We start from the raw sequence: 26,882 nt of genomic DNA, 5'->3' as shown, positions 1-26,882 counted from the left end.
GACATTCAGGGTGGGAAATATATATACACTCCACTTGCCTGACAGATATGTACGCACTCCACTTGCCTCATAGATAAATAATAATAATGATAATAATAATAATAATAGAGTTTTATTTATATCCTGAGGCAAGTGGAGTGTATATATATCTGTGAATTAGTATTCAGGGTGGGAGATCTGTATACCCTCCACTTGCCTGATATATATATAATAATAATAATAATAATAATAATAATAATAGTTTTATTTATATCCCGAGGCAAGTGGCATGTATATATATCTGTGAGGCAAGTGGAGTGTGTATATTATTTATTATTATTTATTTGTGACATTGATATCCTACCCTTCTCACCCTGAAGGGGACTCAGGGCGGCTTACAAGTTATATGGACACTAGCTGTGCCCGGCCACGCGTTGCTGTGGCAAAGTGGTGGTGGTATTGGTTAAAAATTGTTGTGAAATTTTTATTTGATGTTATTGGTATTTTTAAATTAATTTTATTGTAAGTTATCTTTTTATTTATTATATTTTATTATTTTCTTGTATAATTTTTAGTTATTTTTTGTTATTATGATATTTTATTGTATTCATTTTTTAGTGTTTTTTTAGTGTTTTTTATTATTTTTTATTGGGTTGCTAGGAGACCAAGTTGGAGGAGCTTAGCCTTCTAACTGGCAGCAATTGGATAAAAGCAATTATTCCTCTCTCTCTAATTAGGACTTCATTTTTCTTTTCTTTTTGTTGTATCAACCTAGAGGCGTGGATGATGGGTTGTGTTGTCGAATTTCGAGGTCGGGGGGCCTGTAGTTTTGTTGTTTTATCGGTCGCCATGATGCCATCACTCTTTTATATATATAGATAATATGTTATTAACATAGCACAATATAAGCATTACTGTATATATATTACTATATGTACTATGCCACTATACTGCAATGTTATTCGTAATACTACATGTAATATATAATATACAATTATAATACTGTATTATTATTATATTGTATTATATTATAAAATTATGAATTGCCATTATTATTATAATTATAGTGTGTGTGTGTGTGTGTGTGTGTGTGTGTGTGTGTGTGTGTATATATATATATATATATATATATATATATATATAATATTTATTTATTAAATAAATAAATAAAAATTATTATTATAGATGCAAAACATCTAGCAATGCTGAGAACAATACAAAACAACTCCTACAGATGACTGTTTGTATTTACTTTCCTCGGTTGCTTTTTTAGGCCCTGGAGAAAAAGGGCATCGGCCACTTGGAGGAGAAGGAGCTGAAGGACCGGAACAAGCGGATCCAGGAGGAGAACCGGCTGGAACTGCAGAAGGTAAGCGGAACCCGGAGCATTGGGTTGCTTGTTTGTTTGTTTGTGCCGTCGTACGTTGTTTTGACACCTGACTGTTTGCACATGCTGGGCACCGCCCTGAGTCCTCTCGAGGAGATGGAACAGTATATAAATAAAGTTTTATTATTATTGTGATTAATGATTAATAATAAAATAATATTATTATATTAGAATCATAGAATAGTAGAGTTGGAAGAGACCTCATGGGCCATCTAGTCCAACCCCCCGCTAAGAAGCAGGAAATCGCATTCAAAGCACCCCCGACAGATGGCCATCCAGCCTCTTATATATCACTAGCTAGGCCCGGCCACGCGTTGCTGTGGCGAAGTATGGTGGCATGGGAAATAAAATATTGAGGAATTGGTGGTAGTTGAATCCCTTCTTATTATCCAACATATTCACTTATCCAACCTTCTGCCTGCCTGTTTATATTATCCTTAGAACTGGATTATATGAGGCCCCTTGTACACAACTGGATAAAATGCAGGATAAAATTTAATATAATATAAAATATTATATTAAATACTAGCTGTGCCCGGCCACGCGTTGCTGTGGCGTTGTCTGGTGGTGTTGGTGAGAAATTGTTGAGGTAGTGGTGGTATTGAATGTCTATTGCAGGGGTCCTCAAACTTTTTAAGTGGAGGGCCGGTTCATGGTCCCTCAGATTGTTGAGGGGCCGAATTATCATTTGAAAAAAAATGAACAAATTCCTATGCACACTGCACATGTCTTATTTGCAGTACAAAACCCCGCAACAGGATTTCAATGGGAAGTGTGGGCCTGCTTCTGCCCAATGAGATAGTCAAGTTAAGTAGGATTGTTGTTGTTGTTGTTGTTGTTGTTGTGTGCCTTCAAGTCATTTCAGACTTTGGGTGAGCCTAAGTCTAAAACTGAGGGCGGGGGCCGGGTAAATGACCTTGGAGGGCCGCATCTGGCCCCCGGGCCTTAGTTTGGGGACCCCTGGTCTATTGTATGGTTGTCTTTATGTTTAGTATGTACACTGAAGTGTATTATATGGCAGTGTGGACTCAAGATAATCCAGTTCAAAGCAGATAATATAAGATTATAAATGGGTTATATAGCTGTGTGGAAGGGCCTTGAGTCTACACTGCCATATAATCCAGTTCAAATCAGATAATCTGTATTTTACAGGCAGTGTGGAAGAGGCCTAAGTGAGGCCTAACTCTGCCTGTCCCCTGGGCTGAGTAGATTGCTAGGAGACCAAGTGGGCGGAGCTTAGCCTTCTAACTGGCAGCAATTGGATAAAAACAATTATTCCTCTCCCTCTAATTAGGACTTTATTTTTCTTTTCTTTTTGTTGTATCAACCTAGAGGCATGGATGAGGGGTTGTGCTGTCAATTTTCGAGGTTGTGGGGTGTTTACTTTTGTTGTTTTGTCTGCTGCTGTGATACCATCACTCTTTTATATATATAGATATTAATATATTATATTATTATTGGATTTTAATGATATGCCCCTCGCACCTTCGCCCAGTTCTCTTGTTATTTTAAATTGCTGTTTCGCTTTTATTTAATTACTTCATTGTTTAAAGTGGTATTTCCTCTGTTTACGTTTTTTTGTTTTGTTCTGTTAGATATTTTATCATGTTTTATTGTCTCTATTTGGCCCCGTGTCCCTGCGGGGAGATGGAGGCGGGATAGAAAAATAAAATAATAATAATAATAATTTTATTTTTATTATTATTGACACAACAACATAGTATGACACAGCGAACAAGATCTATATGCTGGATTTTGTATCACAAAATCACAAGTCGAACACTTCTCAAGTGTTTAGGACAGTGTGATGTATTATTATTATTATTATTATTATATTGACACAAAGACATAGTATGACACAGCAAACGAGATCTATATGCTGGATTTCGTATCAGAAAATTACAAGTCGAACACTTCCCAAGTGTTTAGGACAGTGTGATGTATTATTATTATTATTATTATTATTATTATTATTATTATTATTATATTGACACAAAGACATAGTATGACACAGCAAACGAGATCTATATGCTGGATTTCGTATCACAAAATCACAAGTCGAACACTTCCCAAGTGTTTAGGACTGTGTGATTTATTATTATTATTATTATTATTATTATTATTATTATTATTATATTGACACAAAGACATAGTATGACACAGCAAACGAGACAGACATGCTGGATTTCGTATCACAAAATCACAAGTCGAACACTTCCCAAGTGTCTAGGACTGTGTGATGTATATTATTATTATTATTATTATTATTATTATTGTCTGACAAAGCAAACGAGATCTATATGCTGGATTTCGTATCACAAAATCACAAGTCGAACACTTCGCAAGTGTTTAGGACTGTGTGATTTATTATTATTATTATTATTATTATTAGGTATAGTATTATTAAGTACTAGCTGTGCCCGGCCACGCGTTGCTGTGGCCTTGTCTGGTGGTGTTGGTGAGAAATTGTTGAGGTAGTGGTGGTATTGAATGTCTGTTGTATGGTTGTCTTTATGTTTAGTATGCACACTGAAGTGGATTATATGGCAGTGTGGAGTCAAGATAATCCAGTTCAAAGCAGATAATGTAAGATTCTAAATGGGTTATATAGCTGTGTGGAAGGGCCTTGAGTCTACATTGCCATATAATCCAGTTAAAATCAGATAATCTGTGGAAGAGGCCTAAGTGAGGCCTAACTGTGCCTGTTCCCTGGGCTGAGTAGGTTGCTAGGAGACCAAGTGGGTGGAGCTTAGCCTTCAAACTGGCAGCAATTGGATAAAAACTATTATTCCTCTCCCTGTAATTAGGACTTTATTTTTCTTTTCTTTTTGTTGTATCAACCTAGAGCCGTGAATGATGAGTTGTGTTGTCAAATTTCGAGGTTGGGGGGCCTGTAGTTTTGTTGTTTTGTCCACTGCCCTGATGCCATCACTCTTTTATATATATAGATAGCTATTAGCTGTGCCCGGCCACGCGTTGCTGTGGCGTTGTCTGGTGGTGTTGGTGAGAACTTGTTGAGGTAGTGGTGGTATTGAATGTCTGTTGTATGGTTGTCTTTATGTTTAGCATGCATTTGGTTGTTTGTGTCCTGTGAAAGTGGTGAGAGTAGAGGGGGTCTATGTCCCTGTGTAGTAGTGTATAGTTTTTATACATTGTCCATGTGTTGTGAATGCTTGGATTGTGTCCTGCTGCATAGTAGAAAGGGTTGGGCTGGATGGCCCTTAGGGGTCACTCCAAACTCTTGTGCCTGTCCCCTGGGCTGAGTAGGTTGCCAGGAGACCAAGTGGGTGGAACTTAGCCTTGTAACTGGCAGCAATTGGATAAAAACTATTATTCCTCTCCCTCTAATTAGGACTTTATTTTTCTTTTCTTTTTGTTGTATCAACCTAGAGCCATGGATGATGGGTTGTGTTGTCAAATTTCGAGGTTGGGGGGTCTGTAGTTTTGTTGTTTTGTCCGCTGCCCTGATGCCATCACTCTTTTATATATATAGATAATAATAATAATACAATGCTTTTTGCTCTGAACGTCACAGACGAGGCCCAACGGTCACAGAACCTTGATTTAGGACTCTTGAACTCTCTCTTTCTCATGTTTCTTCCTTTTCTTTTTGCAGGTGAAGCAGCTGCGGCTGGAGCGTGAGCGCGAGAAGGCCATGCGGGAGCAAGAGCTGGAGATGCTGCAGCGCGAGAAGGAGGCCGAGCACTTCAAGACCTGGGAGGAGCAGGAGGACAACTTCCACCTCCAGCAGGCCAAGCTGCGGTAAATCATCATCATCATCATCATAATAAAAATAATTTTATTTTTATATCATGCCACCATCTCTCATCATGTATTCATTTGTTGTGATTGCATTGTGTTTTCCATTGTTGTAGCTTTGTATATTGCTGGGTTTGGTCCCCATGTGAGCCATCCCAAGTCCCCGCGGAATAAAGTTGTTATCATTATCTATATATATAAAAGAGTGATGGCATCACGGCAGCGGACAAAACAACAAAAGTAAACACCACACAACCTTGAAAATTGACAGCACAACCCCTCATCCATGCCTCTAGGTTGATACAACAAAAAGAAAAGAAAAAATAAAGTCCTAATTAGAGGGAGAGGAATCATTGTTTTTATCCAATTGCTGCCAGTTAGAAGGCTAAGCTCCACTCACTTGGTCTCCTAGCAACCCACTCAGCCCGGGGGACCATTTACCTTAACTACCACCAATTCCTCAATACTTTATTTCCCATACCACCAAACTTTGCCACAGCAACGCGTGGCCGGGCACAGCTAGTTATTTTATAATACAGTAGAGTCTCACTTATCCAACATAAACGGGCCGGCAGAATGTTGGATAAGCAAATATGTTGGATAATAAGGAGGCATTAAGAAAAAGTCTATTAAACGTCAAATTAGGTTATTATTTTACAAATTAAGAACCAAAACATCATGCTACACAACAAATTTGACAGAAAAAGTAGTTCAATACACAGTAATGCTATGTAGTAATTACTGTATTTACGAATTTAGCACCAAAATATCATGATGTTTTGAAAACATTGACTACAAAAATGTGTTGGATAATCCAGAACGTTGGATAAGCGAGTGTTGGATAAGTGAGACTCTACTGTAATATCATATTATAGTAATATATAATATACTTTTTGTTGTATCAACCTAGAGCCATGGATGATGGGTTGTGTTGTCAAATTTCGAGGTTGGGGGGCCTGTAGTTTTGTTGTTTTGTCCACTGCCCTGATGCCATCACTCTTTTATATATATAGATATATACAAACATACCGTGTTTCCCCAAAGATAAGACGTCTCCTGAAAATAAGACGTAGGGTGTCTTTGAGGGGGAAAATAATATAAATATTATAATATTATTATAATATAAAATAATATTGTAATATATCATAATAATATTATACTGTCTTATTTTCGGGAAAACACTGACTGTCTGGTCCTCCCGACAGCTCCAAGATCCGGATCCGTGACGGGCGGGCCAAGCCCATCGACTTGCTCGCCAAATACATCAGCGCCGAGGACGACGACCTGGCGGTCGAAATGCACGAGCCGTACACCTTCCTGAACGGGCTCACCGTCTCCGACATGGAGGACCTGCTGGAGGACATCCAGGTATTTATTGACTTTTATTTTTTTATTAATTTTTACTATGTTATGCAGTAGTAAATACAGTGAAAGCGAGGAAAACAATTGTGTAGGGATAGTAAGACAGAGTTGTCAGAAGAAAAGGTTGGAAGGTATTTGTTTACTTATTTATTCTGTCAGAAGTGGTCGCAATAATATTGATATTATGCTATACTAATAAAGTAATATATTGTATATGTCTGTTTTTATTGTTGCTTTTATTGTTGTTTTTATTGTTATTTCAAAGCCAAGTGTATTGTTTTAATCTATTTTTGTAAACCGCTCCGAGCCAAACTGGGAGTAGCGGTATATAAGTTTAATAAATAAAAATAAATAAATAAATAAATAAATATACATATACAGTAGAGTCTCACTTATCCAACACTCGCTTATCCAACGTTCTGGATTATCCAACGCATTTTTGTAGTCAATGGTTTCAATACATTGTGATATTTTGGTGCTTAATTCGTAAATACAGTAATTACTACATAGCATTACTGTGTATTGAACTACTTTTTCTGTCAAATTTGTTGTATAACATGATGTTTTGGTGCTTAATTTGTAAAATCATAACCTAATTTGATGTTTAATAGGCTTTTCCTTAATCTCTCCTTATTATCCAACATATTCGCTTATCCAACGTTCTGCTGGCCCGTTTACGTTGGATAAGTGAGACTCTACTGTATTGATAATATTATAATGTAATACAATATAATAATACACAATTATAATTGTATATTATATATTACATGGAATATTACTAATATTGCAGTCTAGTGGTATAGCACAATATAGTAATATATTATCCTTATATTGTGGTATGCTCATAATATAATGTGTTTTATATACATTTAATATTGATAATAATGTAATACGATATAATAATAATAATAATAATAATAATAATAATAATAATAATAATAATAGTAATACACTATTATAATTGTATATTACTGATAATAATAAGGGTCAGAAAATTTAAAACTTTACAACTTTTAAAACTTTAAAACTGTAAAACTTTAAAATCTTTAAAACTTTAAAACTATAAAATTATAAAAATTTTAAATGTATAAAAACTTTTACCATCTTTTAAAATGCTTAAAACTATAAAACGTTTTAAGATTATAAAAAGTTGAAAAATATAAAATGTTTACAAATACAGTAGAGTCTCACTTATCCAAGCCTCGCTTATCCAACATTCTGGATTATCCAACGCATTTTTGTTGTCAATGTTTTCAATACATCGTGACGTTTTGGTGCTAAATTCTTAAATATGGTAATTACTACATAGCATTACTGCATATTGAACTACTTTTTCTGTCAAATAACATGATGTTTTGGTGCTTAATTTGTAAAATCATAACCTAATTTAATGTTTAATAGGCTTTTCCTTAATCCCTCCTTATTATCCAAGATATTCGCTTATCCAACATTATGCCGGCCCATTTATGTTGGATAAGTGAGACTCTACTGTATTGCATATAATATTAATATTATGCTATACTAATAATATACTATATTGTATATGCATATAATATTGATCATAATATTATAATGTAATAGAACAATGATACAATATAATAATTATATAGTATATATTGTATATAATAACACACTTATAATTTTATATTATATATTACATGAATTATTACTAATAATATTGCAGTATAGTGGTATAGTACAATATAGTAATATATTATCCTTATATTGTGCTATGCTAATAATTTGTATTTTATATACATTTAATATTGATAATAATGTAATACGATATAATAATATAATAACAATAATAATAATAATACACTATTATAATTGTATATTACTGATAATAATAAGGGTCAGGAAATTTAAAACTTTACAGCTTTTAAAACTTTAAAACTTTAAAATCTTTAAAACTTTAAAACTATAAAACTTTAAAACAATAGCACTTTAAAACTATAAAACTTTGAAATGTTTAAAAACTTTTAAAATCTTTTAAAAACTTAAACTTTTTAAAACTTTAAATTTTTTTAAAACATTTAAAACTATAAAACGTTTAAGAATATAAAATGTTTAAAACTATAAAACTTTGAAACTTTAAAACCTTTTAAATCTTTTAAAAGCTTAAACTTCTTAAAACTTTACCATTTTTTAAAAACGTTTAAAGCTATAAAACCTTTAAGACTATAAAACCTTTAAAACTATAAAAGTTTTACAACTATAAAACTTTAAAAACTATAAAACTTTTACAACTCTAAAACTTTTTAATTTTTTTTAAGTTCTTAAAAGTTTTGAAAAGTTTTTAAAAGTTTCAAAGTTTTACGGTTTTTAAAGTTTTATAGTTTTTAAAGTTTTAGAGTTGTAAAAGTTGTAAAAATTAAAAACGTAAAAACTTTTAAACTTGAAAACTTTTGAAAACTTAAAAAAAATATTTAAACTGTAAAATTATAAAACCTTTCAAAACTTAAAAACTTTTCAAAGCTTTAAAACGCCCCCATCATCTATCCTCCAGACTGTTTGCTATTTTATGTCTCTGCTCCCCGTGGTTTTATTCTTATCTTTTTCTCACCCCAGGTTTTAACTGAGTGTTCATGCGGCCCGCCCTGTTATATTGCTTTTTTGATTTTGTGTTAGACTGTACATGATTATTTTTGTATTGTTGTAATTGTATTATGATATGTTGTTTTTATATTTTGCTTTATTGTATTGTTCTGGGCATGGCCCCATGTAAGCCGCCCCGAGTCCCCGTTGGGGAGATGGTGGCGGGATATAAATAAAGTTTTATTATTATTATTATTATTAAAAAAATTAAACTTTGAAACTTTTCCAAACTTTTTGAAACTTTGAAAGGGTTCTTTTGAAACTTTTCAAAACTTTTTGAAACTTTGAAAGGCTTCTTTTAAAACTTTTTGAAACTTTTTGAAACTTTGAAAGGCTTCTTTTAAAACTTTTCAAAACTTTTTGAAACTTTGAAAGGGTTCTTTTAAAACTTTTCAAAACTTTTTGAAACTTTGAAAGGGTTCTTTTAAAACTTTTTGAAACTTTTTGAAACTTTGAAAGGCTTCTTTTAAAACTTTTCAAAACTTTTTGAAACTTTGAAAGGCTTCTTTTAAAACTTTTCAAAACTTTTTGAAACTTTGAAAGGGTTCTTTTAAAACTTTTCAAAACTTTTTGAAACTTTGAAAGGGTTCTTTTAAAACTTTTCAAAACTTTTTGAAACTTTGAAAGGCTTCTTTTAAAACTTTTCGAAACTTTTTGAAACTTTGAAAGGCTTCTTTTAAAACTTTTCAAAACTTTTTGAAACTTTGAAAGGGTTCTTTTAAAACTTTTTGAAACTTTGAAAGGCTTCTTTTAAAACTTTTCAAAACTTTTCGAAACTTTTTAAAACTTTAAAACACCTTCAAAACTTTAAAACTATAAACCTTCCTGGGCTTCAGGTGTACATGGAGCTGGAGCAAGGGAAGAACGTGGACTTCTGGAGGGACATGACCATCATCACGGAGGACGAGATTGCCAAGTTACGGAAGTTGGAGGCCTCGGGCAAAGGGCCGGGTAAGTAATCGTGGGAAAAAGAAGTTGGGTTGTTGTCGACCGCGTTTTTAGGGGATCGGGCCCCTTAAGGAGAGAGCCGATCCGGTCCTGAGAGAACGGACCTTGGCGGAGCCAATAGGAGAATATGAGCCGCAATACAACCTGAAGCCGAAATGAAGAAGGCCCGCCAAAGTTGAAGGAAAATCCGCCAAGGAGTCTTTATTGAGCGATTCAGCTGAAAAGGACTCTAGTAGCGATCATTCAGTCTACTAGGGTACCATATAATCAAAATACAGCCATATTTATACAAAATTTCAGTCTGACAGCCCCTTGAATTTCCCGCCCCGCTCCCCCGCCCATCTGATCGCTGATAGGCTAGAAGGTTGAACGAGGCGGGCTTTCGTTTCCCGCCTTGCTCTGTTGGCCCAATAGGGAGCTGCTTTTTGTCCCCACTCGAGCCAATCAGGAAGGAGAAGGCGGGAGTTATTGAAACAATGAAGTGACAGGGCAGGAAATATCATATTAATTCCTGCTAGACCGATTTCTAAAGGGATTAATGACAGCAATCAAGGGTTCCTGTCACGTATACAGATTTAGATATGCCTTGGGGTGTCAGAGGTGGAAGTAAGGATGGGTGGTAATGAGCCATATTTACAGGCTCCACAGGGCGCCTTCCTGAGGTGTCCTGGAATTTCCTTAGGATGAGATATGACAATGTTTGCCTTGGGGGCGAATCACCTTTAGGACTCAAGCCTTATATTGTCCATGCAATCTGAATTAGATTGGGTTAAACTGTGGCAGATTATCCTTTTGTTTTTGGGAAGGGAAGCCTGGGTTATAGGAAATGAGATAAGTTCTGGGGTTCAGGTTGAGTTCAAAATATTCCCTATTTGATTCCATGACTTGACAATTATATGAAATAAAATGAAAAATAAAATAAAGTTGAAATATAAACCCTGCTGGGAAAAATACATATTTTCCGGGGATCCCAAAGAGTACAAATACATATAGGCAGACAGATAGATTTCATGGAAATATGGGAGAATCCATAAAGGTGGGTTACATTGCATAAAGGGGAATCATGAATGATATAAACAATTGAAAACATTTGATAAGAACGAAGTTCACAACATCTGGGGAACCCAATATGGAAATTCATAAAAGTGGAGTTTTAGCAGCATGATTTTACAATTCATGAAGTTGTTATCTCTTGCCTCAGAGTGCAGGGATAATCCACAGTAAACTCCAGTAAAAAGTCTCAATCACCTTCTACTATAAATATATGGAATATAGAACATAAAGTCTTGACTTTTGAACTATCTTTTACAAAGTCCTGGGGGGGGAGGGTGGTCACCTCGATCACAGGGTCGGCCCAGGTGCGTCCTCCTCGGGCACGACTTCACGGGATCCTTGTCCGGCCCCAGGCGAGCGCCGCGAAGGGGTCAACGCCTCGGTCAGCTCGGACGTGCAGTCGGTCTTCAAGGGCAAGACCTACAACCAGCTGCAGGTCATCTTCCAAGGCATCGAGGGCAAGATCCTGGCCGGCGGGCCCAACCTGGACATCGGCTACTGGGAGAGCCTCCTCCAGCAGCTCAAGGCCTACATGGCCCGGGCCAGGTACGCATGCCGGGACTCCGGGGTTGGCTGGGAGTCAATAAATAAATCAAGAACATCGTCTGAGAAATAGGCACCACGATAAAGGTTCAAAGCATGTCTATTTTCACCAGGTCGATATAAATCATATGTGATCTATATATATAAAAGAGTGATGGCATCATGGTGACCCACAAAACAACAAAACTACAGGCCCCCCAACCTCGAAATTTGACAACACAACCCATCATCCACGCCTCTAGGTTGATACAACAAAAAGAAAAGAAAAATATATTCCTAATTAGAGAGAGAGGAATAATTGCTTTTATCCAATTGCTGCCAGTTAGAAGGCTAAGCTCCGCCCACTTGGTCTCCTAGCAACCCAATAAAAATAATAAAAACACTAAAAATTAATACAATAAAATACTATAATAACAGAAAATAACTAAAAATAATACAAGAAAATAATAAAATATAATAAATAAAAATATAACTTACAATAAAATTAATAAAAAAATGCAAATAAAGTCAAATAAAAATTACACAACAATTTTCAACCAATACTACCACCACTTTGCCACAGCAACGCGTGGCCGGGCACAGCTAGTATCTTATAAAGAGCACTATATTAGTACAGTAGAGTCTCACTTATCCAACATAAACGGGCCGGCAGAACGTTGGATAAGCAAATATGTTGGATAATAAGGAGGGATTAAGGAAAAGCCTATTAAACATCAAATTAGGTTATGATTTTACAAATGAAGCACCAAAACATCATGTTAGACAACAAATTTGAAAGAAAAAGTAGTTCAATAGGCAGTAATACCATGTAGTAATTACTGTATTTACGAATTTAGCTCCAAAATATCACGATGTATTGAAAACATTGACTACAAAAATGTGTTGGATAATGCAGAACGTTGGATAAGCGAGACTCTACTGTATACTGAAATGAATGGGAATTGGTAGAGGCTATATACACACATATATCCCCTTCCCACCCCCATCCTTAATGTTAAATGGAGACAGAATCTCACATGTATTCTGCATATTATTTAGTGTCCACTAGTGAGACTCTACTGTATTACTATTATTATTATTAGACCATTTTCCTTTTATATTTTTAAGAAAACTTGAAGCTGAGTCAACAATACAGATATTCAAAGATGAAGGGTTAACTGAAACTGGAGTAAACCTGGGAACCAGTAGTAAACGGCTTATGTAAACGGCTTACTTCAGCTCACATCTATTTGACCGGGCTTCCCGGCTAGTAAACGACTGCAACATCTGTTCCCCTATTTGGAAGCTTATCTCTGAAAAACTGAATTTATGGTCAACAAACTGAAGCTACGGCTAATTGGCTGCATTTACATCCCGAGGAGTCCTATAGAATTGCTCCAAGACTACAGAGACTTTGATTTGTTTTGGCTCCAAGCCAGGTTGGAGCCAATGGACTGCATTTACATCCCGAGGAGTCCTATAGAATTGCTCCAAGACTACAGAGACTTTGATTTGTTTTGACTCCAAGCCAGGTTGGAGCCAATGGACTGCATTTACATCCCGAGGAGTCCTATAGAATTGCTCCAAGACTACAGAGACTTTGATTTGTTTTGACTCCAAGCCAGGTTTGAGCCAATGGACTGCATTTACATCCCGAGGAGTCCTATAGAATTGCTCCAAGACTACAGACACTTTGATTTGTTTTGACTCCAAGCCAGGTTTGAGCCAATGGACTGCATTTACATCCCGAGGAGTCCTATAGAATTGCTCCAAGACTACAGAGACTTTGATTTGTTTTGACTCCAAGCCAGGTTTGAGCCAATGGACTGCATTTACATCCCGAGGAGTCCTATAGAATTGCTCCAAGACTACAGAGACTTTGATTTGTTTTGGCTCCAAGCCAGGTTTGAGCCAATTGACTGCATTTACATCCCGAGGAGTCCTATAGAATTGCTCCAAGACTACAGAGACTTTGATTTGTTTTGACTCCAAGCCAGGTTTGAGCCAATTGACTGCATTTACATCCCGAGGAGTCCTATAGAATTGCTCCAAGACTACAGAGACTTTGATTTGTTTTGACTCCAAGCCAGGTTTGAGCCAATGGATTGCATTTACATCCCGAGGAGTCCTATAGAATTGCTCCAAGACTACAGAGACTTTGATTTGTTTTGACTCCAAGCCAGGTTTGAGCCAATGGACTGCATTTACATCCCGAGGAGTCCTATAGAATTGCTCCAAGACTACAGAGACTTTGATTTGTTTTGGCTCCAAGCCAGGTTTGAGCCAATTGACTGCATTTACATCCCGAGGAGTCCTATAGAATTGCTCCAAGACTACAGAGACTTTGATTTGTTTTGACTCCAAGCCAGGTTTGAGCCAATTGACTGCATTTACATCCCGAGGAGTCCTATAGAATTGCTCCAAGACTACAGAGACTTTGATTTGTTTTGACTCCAAGCCAGGTTTGAGCCAATGGATTGCATTTACATCCCGAGGAGTCCTATAGAATTGCTCCAAGACTACAGAGACTTTGATTTGTTTTGACTCCAAGCCAGGTTTGAGCCAATGGACTGCATTTACATCCTGAGGAGTCCTATAGAATTGCTCCAAGACTACAGACACTTTGATTTGTTTTGACTCCAAGCCAGGTTTGAGCCAATGGACTGCATTTACATCCTGAGGAGTCCTATAGAATTGCTCCAAGACTACAGACACTTTGATTTGTTTTGACTCCAAGCCAGGTTTGAGCCAATGGACTGCATTTACATCCTGAGGAGTCCTATAGAATTGCTCCAAGACTACAGACACTTTGATTTGTTTTGACTCCAAGCCAGGTTTGAGCCAATGGACTGCATTTACATCCCGAGGAGTCCTATAGAATTGCTCCAAGACTACAGAGACTTTGATTTGTTTTGACTCCAAGCCAGGTTTGAGCCAATGGACTGCATTTACATCCCGAGGAGTCCTATAGAATTGCTCCAAGACTACAGACACTTTGATTTGTTTTGACTCCAAGCCAGGTTTGAGCCAATGGACTGCATTTACATCCCGAGGAGTCCTATAGAATTGCTCCAAGACTACAGAGACTTTGATTTGTTTTGACTCCAAGCCAGGTTTGAGCCAATGGACTGCATTTACATCCCGAGGAGTCCTATAGAATTGCTCCAAGACTACAGAGACTTTGATTTGTTTTGGCTCCAAGCCAGGTTTGAGCCAATTGACTGCATTTACATCCCGAGGAGTCCTATAGAATTGCTCCAAGACTACAGAGACTTTGATTTGTTTTGACTCCAAGCCAGGTTTGAGCCAATTGACTGCATTTACATCCCGAGGAGTCCTATAGAATTGCTCCAAGACTACAGAGACTTTGATTTGTTTTGACTCCAAGCCAGGTTTGAGCCAATTGACTGCATTTACATCCTGAGGAGTCCTATAGAATTGCTCCAAGACTACAGACACTTTGATTTGTTTTGACTCCAAGCCAGGTTTGAGCCAATGGACTGCATTTACATCCCGAGGAGTCCTATAGAATTGCTCCAAGACTACAGACACTTTGATTTGTTTTGACTCCAAGCCAGGTTTGAGCCAATGGACTGCATTTACATCCCGAGGAGTCCTATAGAATTGCTCCAAGACTACAGAGACTTTGATTTGTTTTGACTCCAAGCCAGGTTGGAGCCAATGGACTGCATTTACATCCTGAGGAGTCCTATAGAATTGCTCCAAGACTACAGACACTTTGATTTGTTTTGACTCCAAGCCAGGTTTGAGCCAATTGACTGCATTTACATCCTGAGGAGTCCTATAGAATTGCTCCAAGACTACAGACACTTTGATTTGTTTTGACTCCAAGCCAGGTTTGAGCCAATGGACTGCATTTACATCCCGAGGAGTCCTATAGAATTGCTCCAAGACTACAGACACTTTGATTTGTTTTGACTCCAAGCCAGGTTTGAGCCAATGGACTGCATTTACATCCCGAGGAGTCCTATAGAATTGCTCCAAGACTACAGAGACTTTGATTTGTTTTGACTCCAAGCCAGGTTGGAGCCAATGGACTGCATTTACATCCTGAGGAGTCCTATAGAATTGCTCCAAGACTACAGACACTTTGATTTGTTTTGACTCCAAGCCAGGTTTGAGCCAATTGACTGCATTTACATCCTGAGGAGTCCTATAGAATTGCTCCAAGACTACAGACACTTTGATTTGTTTTGACTCCAAGCCAGGTTTGAGCCAATGGACTGCATTTACATCCCGAGGAGTCCTATAGAATTGCTCCAAGACTACAGACACTTTGATTTGTTTTGACTCCAAGCCAGGTTTGAGCCAATTGACTGCATTTACATCCCGAGGAGTCCTATAGAATTGCTCCAAGACTACAGAGACTTTGATTTGTTTTGACTCCAAGCCAGGTTGGAGCCAATGGACTGCATTTACATCCTGAGGAGTCCTATAGAATTGCTCCAAGACTACAGACACTTTGATTTGTTTTGACTCCAAGCCAGGTTTGAGCCAATTGACTGCATTTACATCCCGAGGAGTCCTATAGAATTGCTCCAAGACTACAGAGACTTTGATTTGTTTTGACTCCAAGCCAGGTTGGAGCCAATGGACTGCATTTACATCCCGAGGAGTCCTATAGAATTGCTCCAAGACTACAGAGACTTTGATTTGTTTTGACTCCAAGCCAGGTTTGAGCCAGTTGAGTTGTACACTGATATATTTAGTTTCACAGCATATTACATACCATTTTGGAGAGACTGAATGTACACATATTGTGTCGCTAACAAATTTTGGTTGATACATTTGATATATATTTTATACTGAAAACTGCTCTGTGTAGCATTTAAATCCGGATGATTGCAGACTATAAATCTTTATCCTCTTTAAGTTACGACTGTGTGCCACTACACATCAGTTGTATTATGATTTGTATTATTGTGAATGTTATTATGTATATGATGCTCTAATATACCTATTGTGTTCTATGCTTTGAACCTTTATCGTGGTGCATATTTCTCAGATATTGTTTAGAATAGACAGCTGTGTTTAGTTATTAGTAAATAAAGAACAACGGGAATTTACGTACTAAAATATGAAATATTTTCTTCTTTTCAACGAAGGCTCCGTGAGCGGCACCAGGACGTCCTGCGGCAGAAGCTGTACAAGCTGAAGCAGGAGCAAGGCGTGGAGAGCGAGCCCCTCTTCCCCATCATCAAGAAGGAACCATCATCCCCAAGCGCAGGCAGCAGCCACAGGTCAGCCTTAATAGTGCTATTTTTTCATTGTCGGGCCCAATGTCCGGACCTTTACCTTTATGTGTATGAATATTGTGTAGGTATATAGATGAATATATATATATATATATATATATATACTAGCTGTGCCCGGCCACGCGTTGCTGTGGCAAAGTGGTGGTGGTATTGGTTAAAAATTGTTGTGTAATTTTTATTTGACGTTATTTGCAATTTTTTAATTAATTTTATTGTAAGTTATATTTTATTTATTATATTTTATTATTTTTTGTATTATTTTTAGTTATTTTCTGTTATGATAGTATTTTATTGTATTAATTTTTAGTGTTTTTTATTATTTTTTATTGGGTTGCTAGGAGACCAAGTTGGAGGAGCTTAGCCTTGTAACTGGCAGCAATTGGATAAAAGCAATTATTCCTCTCTCTCTAATTAGGACTTTATTTTTCTTTTCTTTTTGTTGTATCAACCTAGAGGCGTGGATGATGGGTTGTGTTGTCAAATTTCGAGGTTGGGGGGCCTGTAGTTTTGTTGTTTTGTGGATCGCCGTGATGCCATCACTCTTTTATATATATAGATATTAATATGTGTGTGTGTATATATATATATATATAAATACTAGCTGTGCCCAGCCACGCGTTGCTGTGGCGAAGTATGGTGGTATGGGAAATAAAGTATTGAAGAATTGGTGGTAGTTAAGGTAAAGGGTCCCCTGGGCTGAGTGGGTTGCTAGGAGACCAAGTGAGTGAAGCTTAGCCTTCTAACTGACAGCAATTGGATAAAAACAATTATTGCTCTCCCTCTAATTAGGACTTTATTTTTCTTTTCTTTTTGTTGTATCAACCTAGAGGCATGGATGAGGGGTTGTGCTGTCAATTTTCGAGGTTGTGGGGTGTTTACTTTTGTTGTTTTGTCCACTGCCGTGATGCCATCACTCTTTTATATATATAGACTAGCTGTGCCCAGCCACGCGTTGCTGTGGCAAAGTATGGTGGTATGGGAAATAAAGTATTGAGGAATTGGTGGTAGTTAAGGTAAAGGGTCCCCTGGGCTGAGTGGGTTGCTAGGAGACCAAGTGAGCGGAGCTTAGCCTTCTAACTGGCAGCAATTGGATAAAAACAATTATTGCTCTCCCTCTAATTAGGACTTTATTTTTCTTTTCTTTTTGTTGTATCAACCTAGAGGCATGGATGAGGGGTTGTGCTGTCAATTTTCGAGGTTGTGGGGTGTTTACTTTTGTTGTTTTGTCCGCTGCCGTGATGCCATCACTCTTTTATATATATAGATTATGTGTGTGTGTGTGTGTGTATATATATATATGAATATTATGTGTATGAATATTATGTATATAACTATATATGTATGAATATCATGTGTGTATATATATGTATGAATATTATATGTGTGTGTATATATGTATGAATATTATGTGTGTGTGAATATATATATATATATATATGAATATGTGTGTGTGTGTATATATATGTATGAATATTATGTGTATTTGTGTGTATATATATGTATGAATATTATGTGTATGTGTGTATATATATATGTATGAATATTATGTGTATGTGTGTATATATATATATATGTATGAATATTATGTGTTTGTGTATATATATATGTATGAATATTATGTGTTTGTGTATATATATATGTATGAATATTATGTGTATGTGTGTATATATATATATATATGTATGAAAATTATGTGTATGTGTGTATATATATATGTATGAATATTATGTGTGTGTGTGTATATATATGTATGAATATTATGTGTGTATATATATATATATATATATATATGTATGAATATTATGTGTGTGTGTGTATATATATATATGTATGAATATTATGTGTGTGTGTGTATATATATATATGTATGAATATTATGTGTGTGTGTGTATATATATATATATATGAATATTATGTGTATGTGTGTATATATATATATATATGTATGAATATTATGTGTGTGTGTATATATATATGTATGAATATTATGTGTATGTGTGTATATATTTATATATGTATGAATATTATGTGTGTGTGTGCATATATATATATATATATGTATGTATATGTGAATATCCTGTCTGTATGTATATATATATGAGTATTATGTGTGTGTGTGTATATATAAATATTTATGAATATTGTATATGGAGATGAGCACCACCCCCCTGAGTCCATAACCACCTGAGCCCTCCCAGCCATAGATACGATTGAGATATATATATATATATATATATATATATGGTAGAAATAGAATCACAGAAAGGGTCAGGACACAGTTGGATCCCTCCCAGCAGATGTCCATTCATCCTCTGTTTTGCAACCTCCCAGGGCGGAACCGGAAGAGAGCGCCGCCTCCTCCTCGTCGCAGCCGGGACCCTCCTCCTCGTCGTCAACAACGGAATCCGGCGCCGGTGGGGAAGGGGATTCGGAGGCGAAAGGGGAGGGGGAGGCGGAGGCGGTGCTGATGGAGGAGGACCTGATCCAGCAGAGCCTGGACGACTACGACGCCGGGAAGTACAGCCCCCGCCTCCTCACCTCCCACGAGCTGCCCTTCGACGCCCACGTGGTGGAGGTGGACGAGGACCTCCAGCGCCTGGTCCTCTCCCGACAGCAGCTCCAGGTCACAGGTGGGCCCCCCTTCTTCTCTTCAAGCCATTATCATTATTATTCTCAATCCCTGGTTTTACTTCTCTCAGGTTCAGCAGGTGTATAATAGTAGGCATGCAAACTCCATTATTATGATTATTATTCTCCTCAATCCGTTATTATTATTATTGTTGTTGTTATTCTTATTCTCAATCCCTTATTATTGTTATGATTCTCCTCCATCCATTATTATTATTATTATTCTCCCCAATCCATTATTATTATTCTCCTCAATCCATTATTATTACTATTGTTATTATTATTCTCAATCCCTGGTTTTACTTCTCTCAGGTTTAGCAGGTGTATAATAGTAGGCATGCGAACTCCATTATTATGATTATTATTCTCCCCAATCCATTATTATTATTCTCCTCAATCCATTATTATTACTATTGTTATTATTATTCTCAATCCCTGGTTTTACTTCTCTCAGGTTTAGCAGGTGTATAATAGTAGGCATGCGAACTCCATTATTATGATTATTATTCTCCCCAATCCATTATTATTATTCTCCTCAATCCATTATTATTACTATTGTTATTATTATTCTCAATCCATGGTTTTACTTCTCTCAGGTTCAGCAGGTGTATAATAGTAGGCATGCGAACTCCATTATTATGATTATTATTCTCATCAATCCGTTATTATTATTATTGTTATTCTTATTCTCAATCCCTTATTATTGTTATTCTCCTCAATCCATTATTATTATTATTATTCTCCTCAATCCATTATTATTACTATTGTTATTATTATTCTCAATCCCTGGTTTTACTTCTCTCAGGTTCAGCAGGTGTATAATAGTAGGCATGCAAACTCCATTATTATGATTATTATTCTCCTCAATCCGTTATTATTATTATTATTATTGTTATTCTTATTCTCAATCCCTTATTATTGTTATTCTCCTCAATCCATTATTATTATTATTATTATTCTCCCCAATCCATTATTATTATTCTCCTCAATCCATTATTATTACTATTGTTATTATTATTCTCAATCCCTGGTTTTACTTCTCTCAGGTTCAGCAGGTGTATAATAGTAGGCATGCGAACTCCATTATTATGATTATTATTCTCCTCAATCCGTTATTATTATTTTTATTGTTATTCTTATTCTCAATCCCTTATTATTGTTATTCTCCTCAATCCATTATTATTATTATTATTATTATTATTATTCTCCCCAATCCATTATTATTACTATTGTTATTATTATTCTCAATCCCTGGTTTTACTTCTCTCAGGTTCAGCAGGTGTATTATAGTAGGCATGCGAACTCCATTATTATGATTATTATTCTCCTCAATCCGTTATTATTATTATTGTTGTTGTTATTCTTATTTTCAATCCCTTATTATTGTTATTCTCCTCAATCCATTATTATTATTATTATTCTCCCCAATCCATTATTATTATTCTCCTCAATCCATTATTATTACTATTGTTATTATTATTCTCAATCCCTGGTTTTACTTCTCTCAGGTTCAGCAGGTATATAATAGTAGGCATGCGAACTCCATTATTATGATTATTATTCTCCTCAATCCATTATTATTACTATTATTATTATTCTCAATCCATGGTTTTACTTGTGTCAGGTGCGGCAGGTGTATAATAGTAGGTATGCAAATGCCAAAAAACACTTGCCAGTTGGAATGCTAAGTTGTGTCCAAATTTTGAAGCAAGTCGTTTGAGAGATATGAGGAGATATCTTTATTTGTACATTATTGTTATTATTAAAAATGTGTTATGCTGATGCTCAGTCCCGATGGTGAGACCCATACGTGGTTGTCCGTGTTCTTGCTCGCGCAGGGGACGCCAGCGAGAGCGCCGAGGACATCTTCTTCCGGCGGGCCAAGGAGGGCATGGGTGCGGACGAGGCCCAGTTCAGCGTGGAGATGCCTCTGACGGGCAAGGCCTACCTGTGGGCCGACAAGTACCGCCCCCGCAAGCCCCGCTTCTTCAACCGCGTCCACACGGGCTTCGAGTGGAACAAGTACAACCAGACCCACTACGACTTCGACAACCCGCCGCCCAAGATCGTCCAGGGCTACAAGTTCAACATCTTCTACCCGGACCTCATCGACAAGCGCTCCACCCCGGAGTACTTCCTGGAGGCCTGCCCGGACAACAAGGACTTCGCCACCCTGCGCTTCCACGCCGGCCCGCCCTACGAGGACATCGCCTTCAAGATCGTCAACCGCGAGTGGGAGTACTCCCACCGCCACGGCTTCCGATGCCAGTTCGCCAACGGCATCTTCCAGCTCTGGTTCCACTTCAAGCGATACCGCTACCGGCGGTGAAAGGACATTATCCCGTGAGATGCTTTGTCGAGAAAACGGATTTCTAGGTTTTTTTTGTGCTTACCGCTTGAGCCGTCCCTGTCCGGAAGGTTCCCGAACTTTACAGAGAAAACGGAACCCCATAATGCAGTGATTCCCAAACTTTTCTTGAGAAACCGAACCCCGTCAGAGTCCCAAACGTTGCCGAGAAAACTCAACCCCATAAGTTCGGGATTCCCAAATTTCGCTCGAGAAATTCAACCCCATAAGATTCCCAAACTTTGGCGAGAAAATTCAACCCCGTAAGGCAGGGATTCCCAAATTCCGCTTGAGAAATTCAACACCATAAAGTTCCCAAATTTTGCAGAGAAAACTCAACCCCATAAGTTCGGGATTTCCAAATTTTCCTCGAGAAATTCAACCCCATAAAGTTCCCAAATTTCGCTTGAGAAATTCAACCCCATAAAGTTCTCAAACTTTGCCGAGAAAATGCAACCCCATAAGTTCGAGATTTCCAAATTTTGCTCGAGAAATTCAACCCCATAAGGTTCCCAAACTTTTGCCGAGAAAATTCAACCTCTTAATGTAGCGATTCCCAAACTTTTCTTGAGAAACCGAACCCCGTAAGAGTCCCGAACTTTGCCGAGAAAACGGAACCCCATAAGTTCGGGATTTCCAAATTTCACTCGAGAAATTCAACCCTATAAAGTTCCCAAACTTTGCCGAGAAAACTCAACCCCTTAATGTAGCGATTCCCAAACTTTTCTCGAGAAACCGAACCCCGTAAGAGTCCCAAACGATGCCGAGAAAATGGAACCCCGTAAGTCCGGGATTCCCAGACTTTGCCGAGATAACGGTACCCCGTAAGTTGGGTATTTCTTGACTTTGCGGAGAAAACGAGACCCCGTAAAATTCCCAAACTTTGCCGAGATAGCGGAACCCCGTAAGTTGGGTATTTCATGACTTTGCAGAGAAATCCGAACCCCGTAAAATTCCCAAACTTTGCCGAGATAACGGGACCCCGTAAGTTGGGTATTTCATGACTTTGCGGAGAAAACGAGACCCCGTAAAATTCCTAAACTTTGCCGAGATAACGGAACCCCGTAAGTTGGGTATTTCATGACTTTGCAGAGAAATCCGAACCCCGTAAGATTCCCAAAACGTTGCCGAGAAAACCCAACCCCGTAAGTCCGGGATTCCCAAACTTTACTCGAGGAACTTGATCCCATAAGATTCCCAAATTTTGCCGAGAAAACTCAACCCCGTAAGTCCGGGATTCCCAGACTTTACTCGAGGAACTTGATCCCATAAGATTCCCAAATTTTGCCGAGAAAACTCAACCCCGTAAGTCCGGGATTCCCAGACTTTGCCGAGATAACGGAACCCCGTAAGTTGGGTATTTCATGACTTTGCAGAGAAATCGGAACCCCGTAAAATTCCCAAACTTTGCCGAGATAACGGGACCCCCTAAGTTGGGTATTTCATGACTTTGCGGAGAAAACGAGACCCCGTAAAATTCCCAAATTTTGCCGAGATAACGGGACCCACTAAGTTGGTTATTTCATGACTTTGCAGAGAAATCCGAACCCCGTAAGATTCCCAAACTTTGCCGAGAAAACTCAACCCCGTAAGTCCAGGATTCCCAAACTTTGCCGAGAAAACTCAACCCCGTAAGTCCAGGATTCCCAAACTTTGCCGAGAAAACGGGACCCCGGAGGCCAGAAACTTGGTTCCGAGAAGTTTTTGTGGATTCCGGGAACCGAAATCCCAGGCGACGGACGGTTCGGCGACCAAAGTTTTTGTCTCCAAATCCCCGAATGTATATATCTATTTTTTAGATTTGTTTTCCCCGATGTATATTAGCCAGGCTTTTATCTCGTAATCGAGTCCCAGAAGGATCCTTTTCCCGTTAATCGTTGTTGCCAAATGTTATCGATCGGTCGGTCGCAAGGATCGGATGACAAAACACTCTCGTCCTCGCAATAAATATCTCTCTATTTTTTTTTTTGTATTGTATATCCAATGGTTGACAAATGCTTTGATGAAAATGCTGGTTTATGTTGTCGAAAAATCAACGCAGAGTCTTGGTCAGGGTTAGTACAGAGATTATGTTGTCCGTCGGAAACGTTGCGAGAGGAGTTGATATGTATCTCTCCAACTCTTTGTCTGTTTGGGGAAAACGTGAATGTTTGCCGGGCTGTTTGGCCACGTCCCGGTAGCACTCTCTCCTGGCGTTTCGCCTGCATCTGTGGCAGGCATCCTTAAAAGTTGTGAGGTCTGTTGAGAAAAAAAACTCGCCGACGGAGAAGCCACTCTTCCTAATGATCTCTTAATGGATTTGCTGGAACCAAATTGTAATTTGTTTTGTTTTGTTTTGTTTGGATCGTAATGTGTTTTCGATGAAAGACGAGTTCCCGAAAGTTTTAACCAACTTCCATCACGTTGAGTCAGTCTCCCAAACTCCTATACTATTATTATTATTATTATTATTATTATTATTATTATTATTATTATTATTATTATTATATTCTATCTTTCGATCAGATACAGAGGGAGCCAATATAATAATAATAATGTATAATGTTATATTATACTAAGTCAATATCAAGCCAATGCATATACAGTAGAGTCTCGCTTATCCAACATAAACGGGCCGGCAGAACGTTATAACAGTAATAATATAATAAATATAGGATACAATAAAATAAGAAAAATAAATGGATCACGATATTTATAGGAAAATGTAGTAATAGTAGTAATATAATATTATATAATAAAGTAAGAAAAATAAATGAGTCATGATATTTATAGGGAAATGTAACAATAATAATAGTAATAATATAATATATACAGTAGAGTCTCGTTTATCCAACATAAACGGGCCAGGAGAATGTTGGATAAGTGAATATGTTGGATAATAAGGAGAGATTAAGAAAAAGCCTATTTAAACATCAAATATATTATATTATTATATTATATTATTTTTGTATTGTATTGTATTATATCTTCAATTTATGTTATATAATAATATACTAGTATAATATATTAATATAGTATAATATATTATTACATTATAACAATATATTATATTATTTTTATATTGTATTATATCTTCAATTTATGTTATATAATAATATACTAGTATAATATATTAATATAGTATAATATATTATAACAATATATTATAATATATTTGTATTGTATTGTATTCAATTTGTTATATAATATACTAGTATAATATATTAATATAGTATAATATATTATTACATTATAACAATATATTATTATATTATTTTTGTATTGTATATTATATCTTCAATTTATGTTATATAATAATATACTAGTATAATATATTAATATAGTATAATATATTACATTATAACAATATATTATATTATTTTTATATTGTATTATATCTTCAATTTGTTATATAATAATATACTAGTATAATATATTAATATAGTATAATATATTATTACATTATATTATAACAATATATTATTATATTATATTTTTGTATTGTAGTGTATATCTTCAATTTATGTTATATAATAATATATTAGTATAATATATTAATATAGTATGTTATAATATATTATTCCATTATATTTTTATAATATTATATTATTTTTGTATTGTATTATATCTTCAATTTATGTTATATAGTAATATACTAGTATAATATATTAATATAGTATAATATATTATTACATTATAACAATATATTATTATAATATATTAGTATATTATATTATTTTTGTATTGTAGTGTATTATATCTTCAAATTATGTTATATAATAATATACTAGTATAATATATTAATATTTTATGTTATAAAATAATATACTAGTATAATATATTAATATAGTATAATATATTATTACATTATATAACAATACATTTTTATAATATATTATTTTTGTATTGTAGTGTATTATATCTTCAATTTATGTTATATAATAATATATGTATAATATATTAATATAGTATAATATATTATTACATTATATTATAATAGTAATAATATATTATTATTATAATATATTATATTATTATATTATGTTATAGAATAATATATGTATAATATATTAATACAGTAAAATATATTATTACATTATATTATAATAATAATATATTATTATAATATATTATATTATTATATTTGTTATATAATAATATATGTATAATATATTAATATAGTATAATATATTATATAATAATATATTATTATTATTATAATATATTATATTATTATATTTATGTTATATAATAATATATGTATATTAATATAGTATAATGTATTATTATAATATATATTATATTTATGTTATATAATAATGTATGTATAATATATTAATATAGTATAATATATTATTACATTATATAATAATAATAATTTATATTATATTATTATTATATTGTTTTATATTTTCGAAATCCTCCCCGAAATCTCTATGTAAGGAATGGAAAGGTGTGTGTGTGTGTGTGTGTGTGTGTGTGTGAATATATATATATATATTATATATTATATATTATATATATATAAGACAAATGGCTCCAGATTTGAATCCCTTTGCCTGGTTTTACCCTTTCATCTTGCACCAAAAAATGTGATTTTTGGGCTTTCCCAAAATGTTAGGTGTTTCCAATGGGGTCTGTTTTGTGTCCGTAATATTCCCGCACCTTATAATTCACTTTTTTCCTTCTTTTTCTGAACTTCTGGATCCTTTCAGATCCCGTCTTTGGCCTTTTGACGTGAACCAGAGCCAGAAAAAAGCCTTTATCTTCCCTTTTTTTGGTTCAGATCAAAGGCATTCCTTCATTCTTTCCCAAAGCCAGGGATTAGTTCGCTTCGATAGGATTCGAACCCGGGTCTGGAAACATATCATCGGATTGATTCGGAGAGGGTTTCGTCTTGAGCCGCAATGGTTCTTCGAGGGCAACACGGAAATAATAATAATAATTATTATTATTAGTATTTAATATAATAATAATAATAATATAGTATAATTTAGTAATCTAAAAATAGTATAACATGCTAATAATAGTAATATAGTATAAT

General features: G+C 35.7%; 1 protein-coding gene across 1 annotated transcript in view; it reads left to right on the top strand.

Annotated features, from left to right (window-relative positions):
* cactin (cactin, spliceosome C complex subunit) overlaps positions 1-23,822 on the top strand; it is a 30,141-nt gene extending 6,319 nt beyond the window's left edge. Inside the window, 9 exon segments of the mRNA XM_062960360.1 lie at positions 1,253-1,348; positions 4,983-5,128; positions 6,331-6,493; positions 9,922-10,036; positions 11,440-11,632; positions 16,735-16,869; positions 19,216-19,514; positions 21,351-21,703; positions 21,706-23,822. Coding sequence (XP_062816430.1) covers positions 1,253-1,348; positions 4,983-5,128; positions 6,331-6,493; positions 9,922-10,036; positions 11,440-11,632; positions 16,735-16,869; positions 19,216-19,514; positions 21,351-21,703; positions 21,706-21,888 — 1,683 coding nt within the window. The 3' untranslated portion in view covers positions 21,889-23,822.
* The last annotated feature ends 3,060 nt before the right edge of the window (positions 23,823-26,882 follow it).

This window comes from Anolis carolinensis, unplaced genomic scaffold, assembly GCF_035594765.1.
Source record: "Anolis carolinensis isolate JA03-04 unplaced genomic scaffold, rAnoCar3.1.pri scaffold_7, whole genome shotgun sequence".
NCBI lineage: Eukaryota > Metazoa > Chordata > Lepidosauria > Squamata > Dactyloidae > Anolis > Anolis carolinensis.
This window is presented reverse-complemented; position numbering and strand designations above follow the sequence as displayed.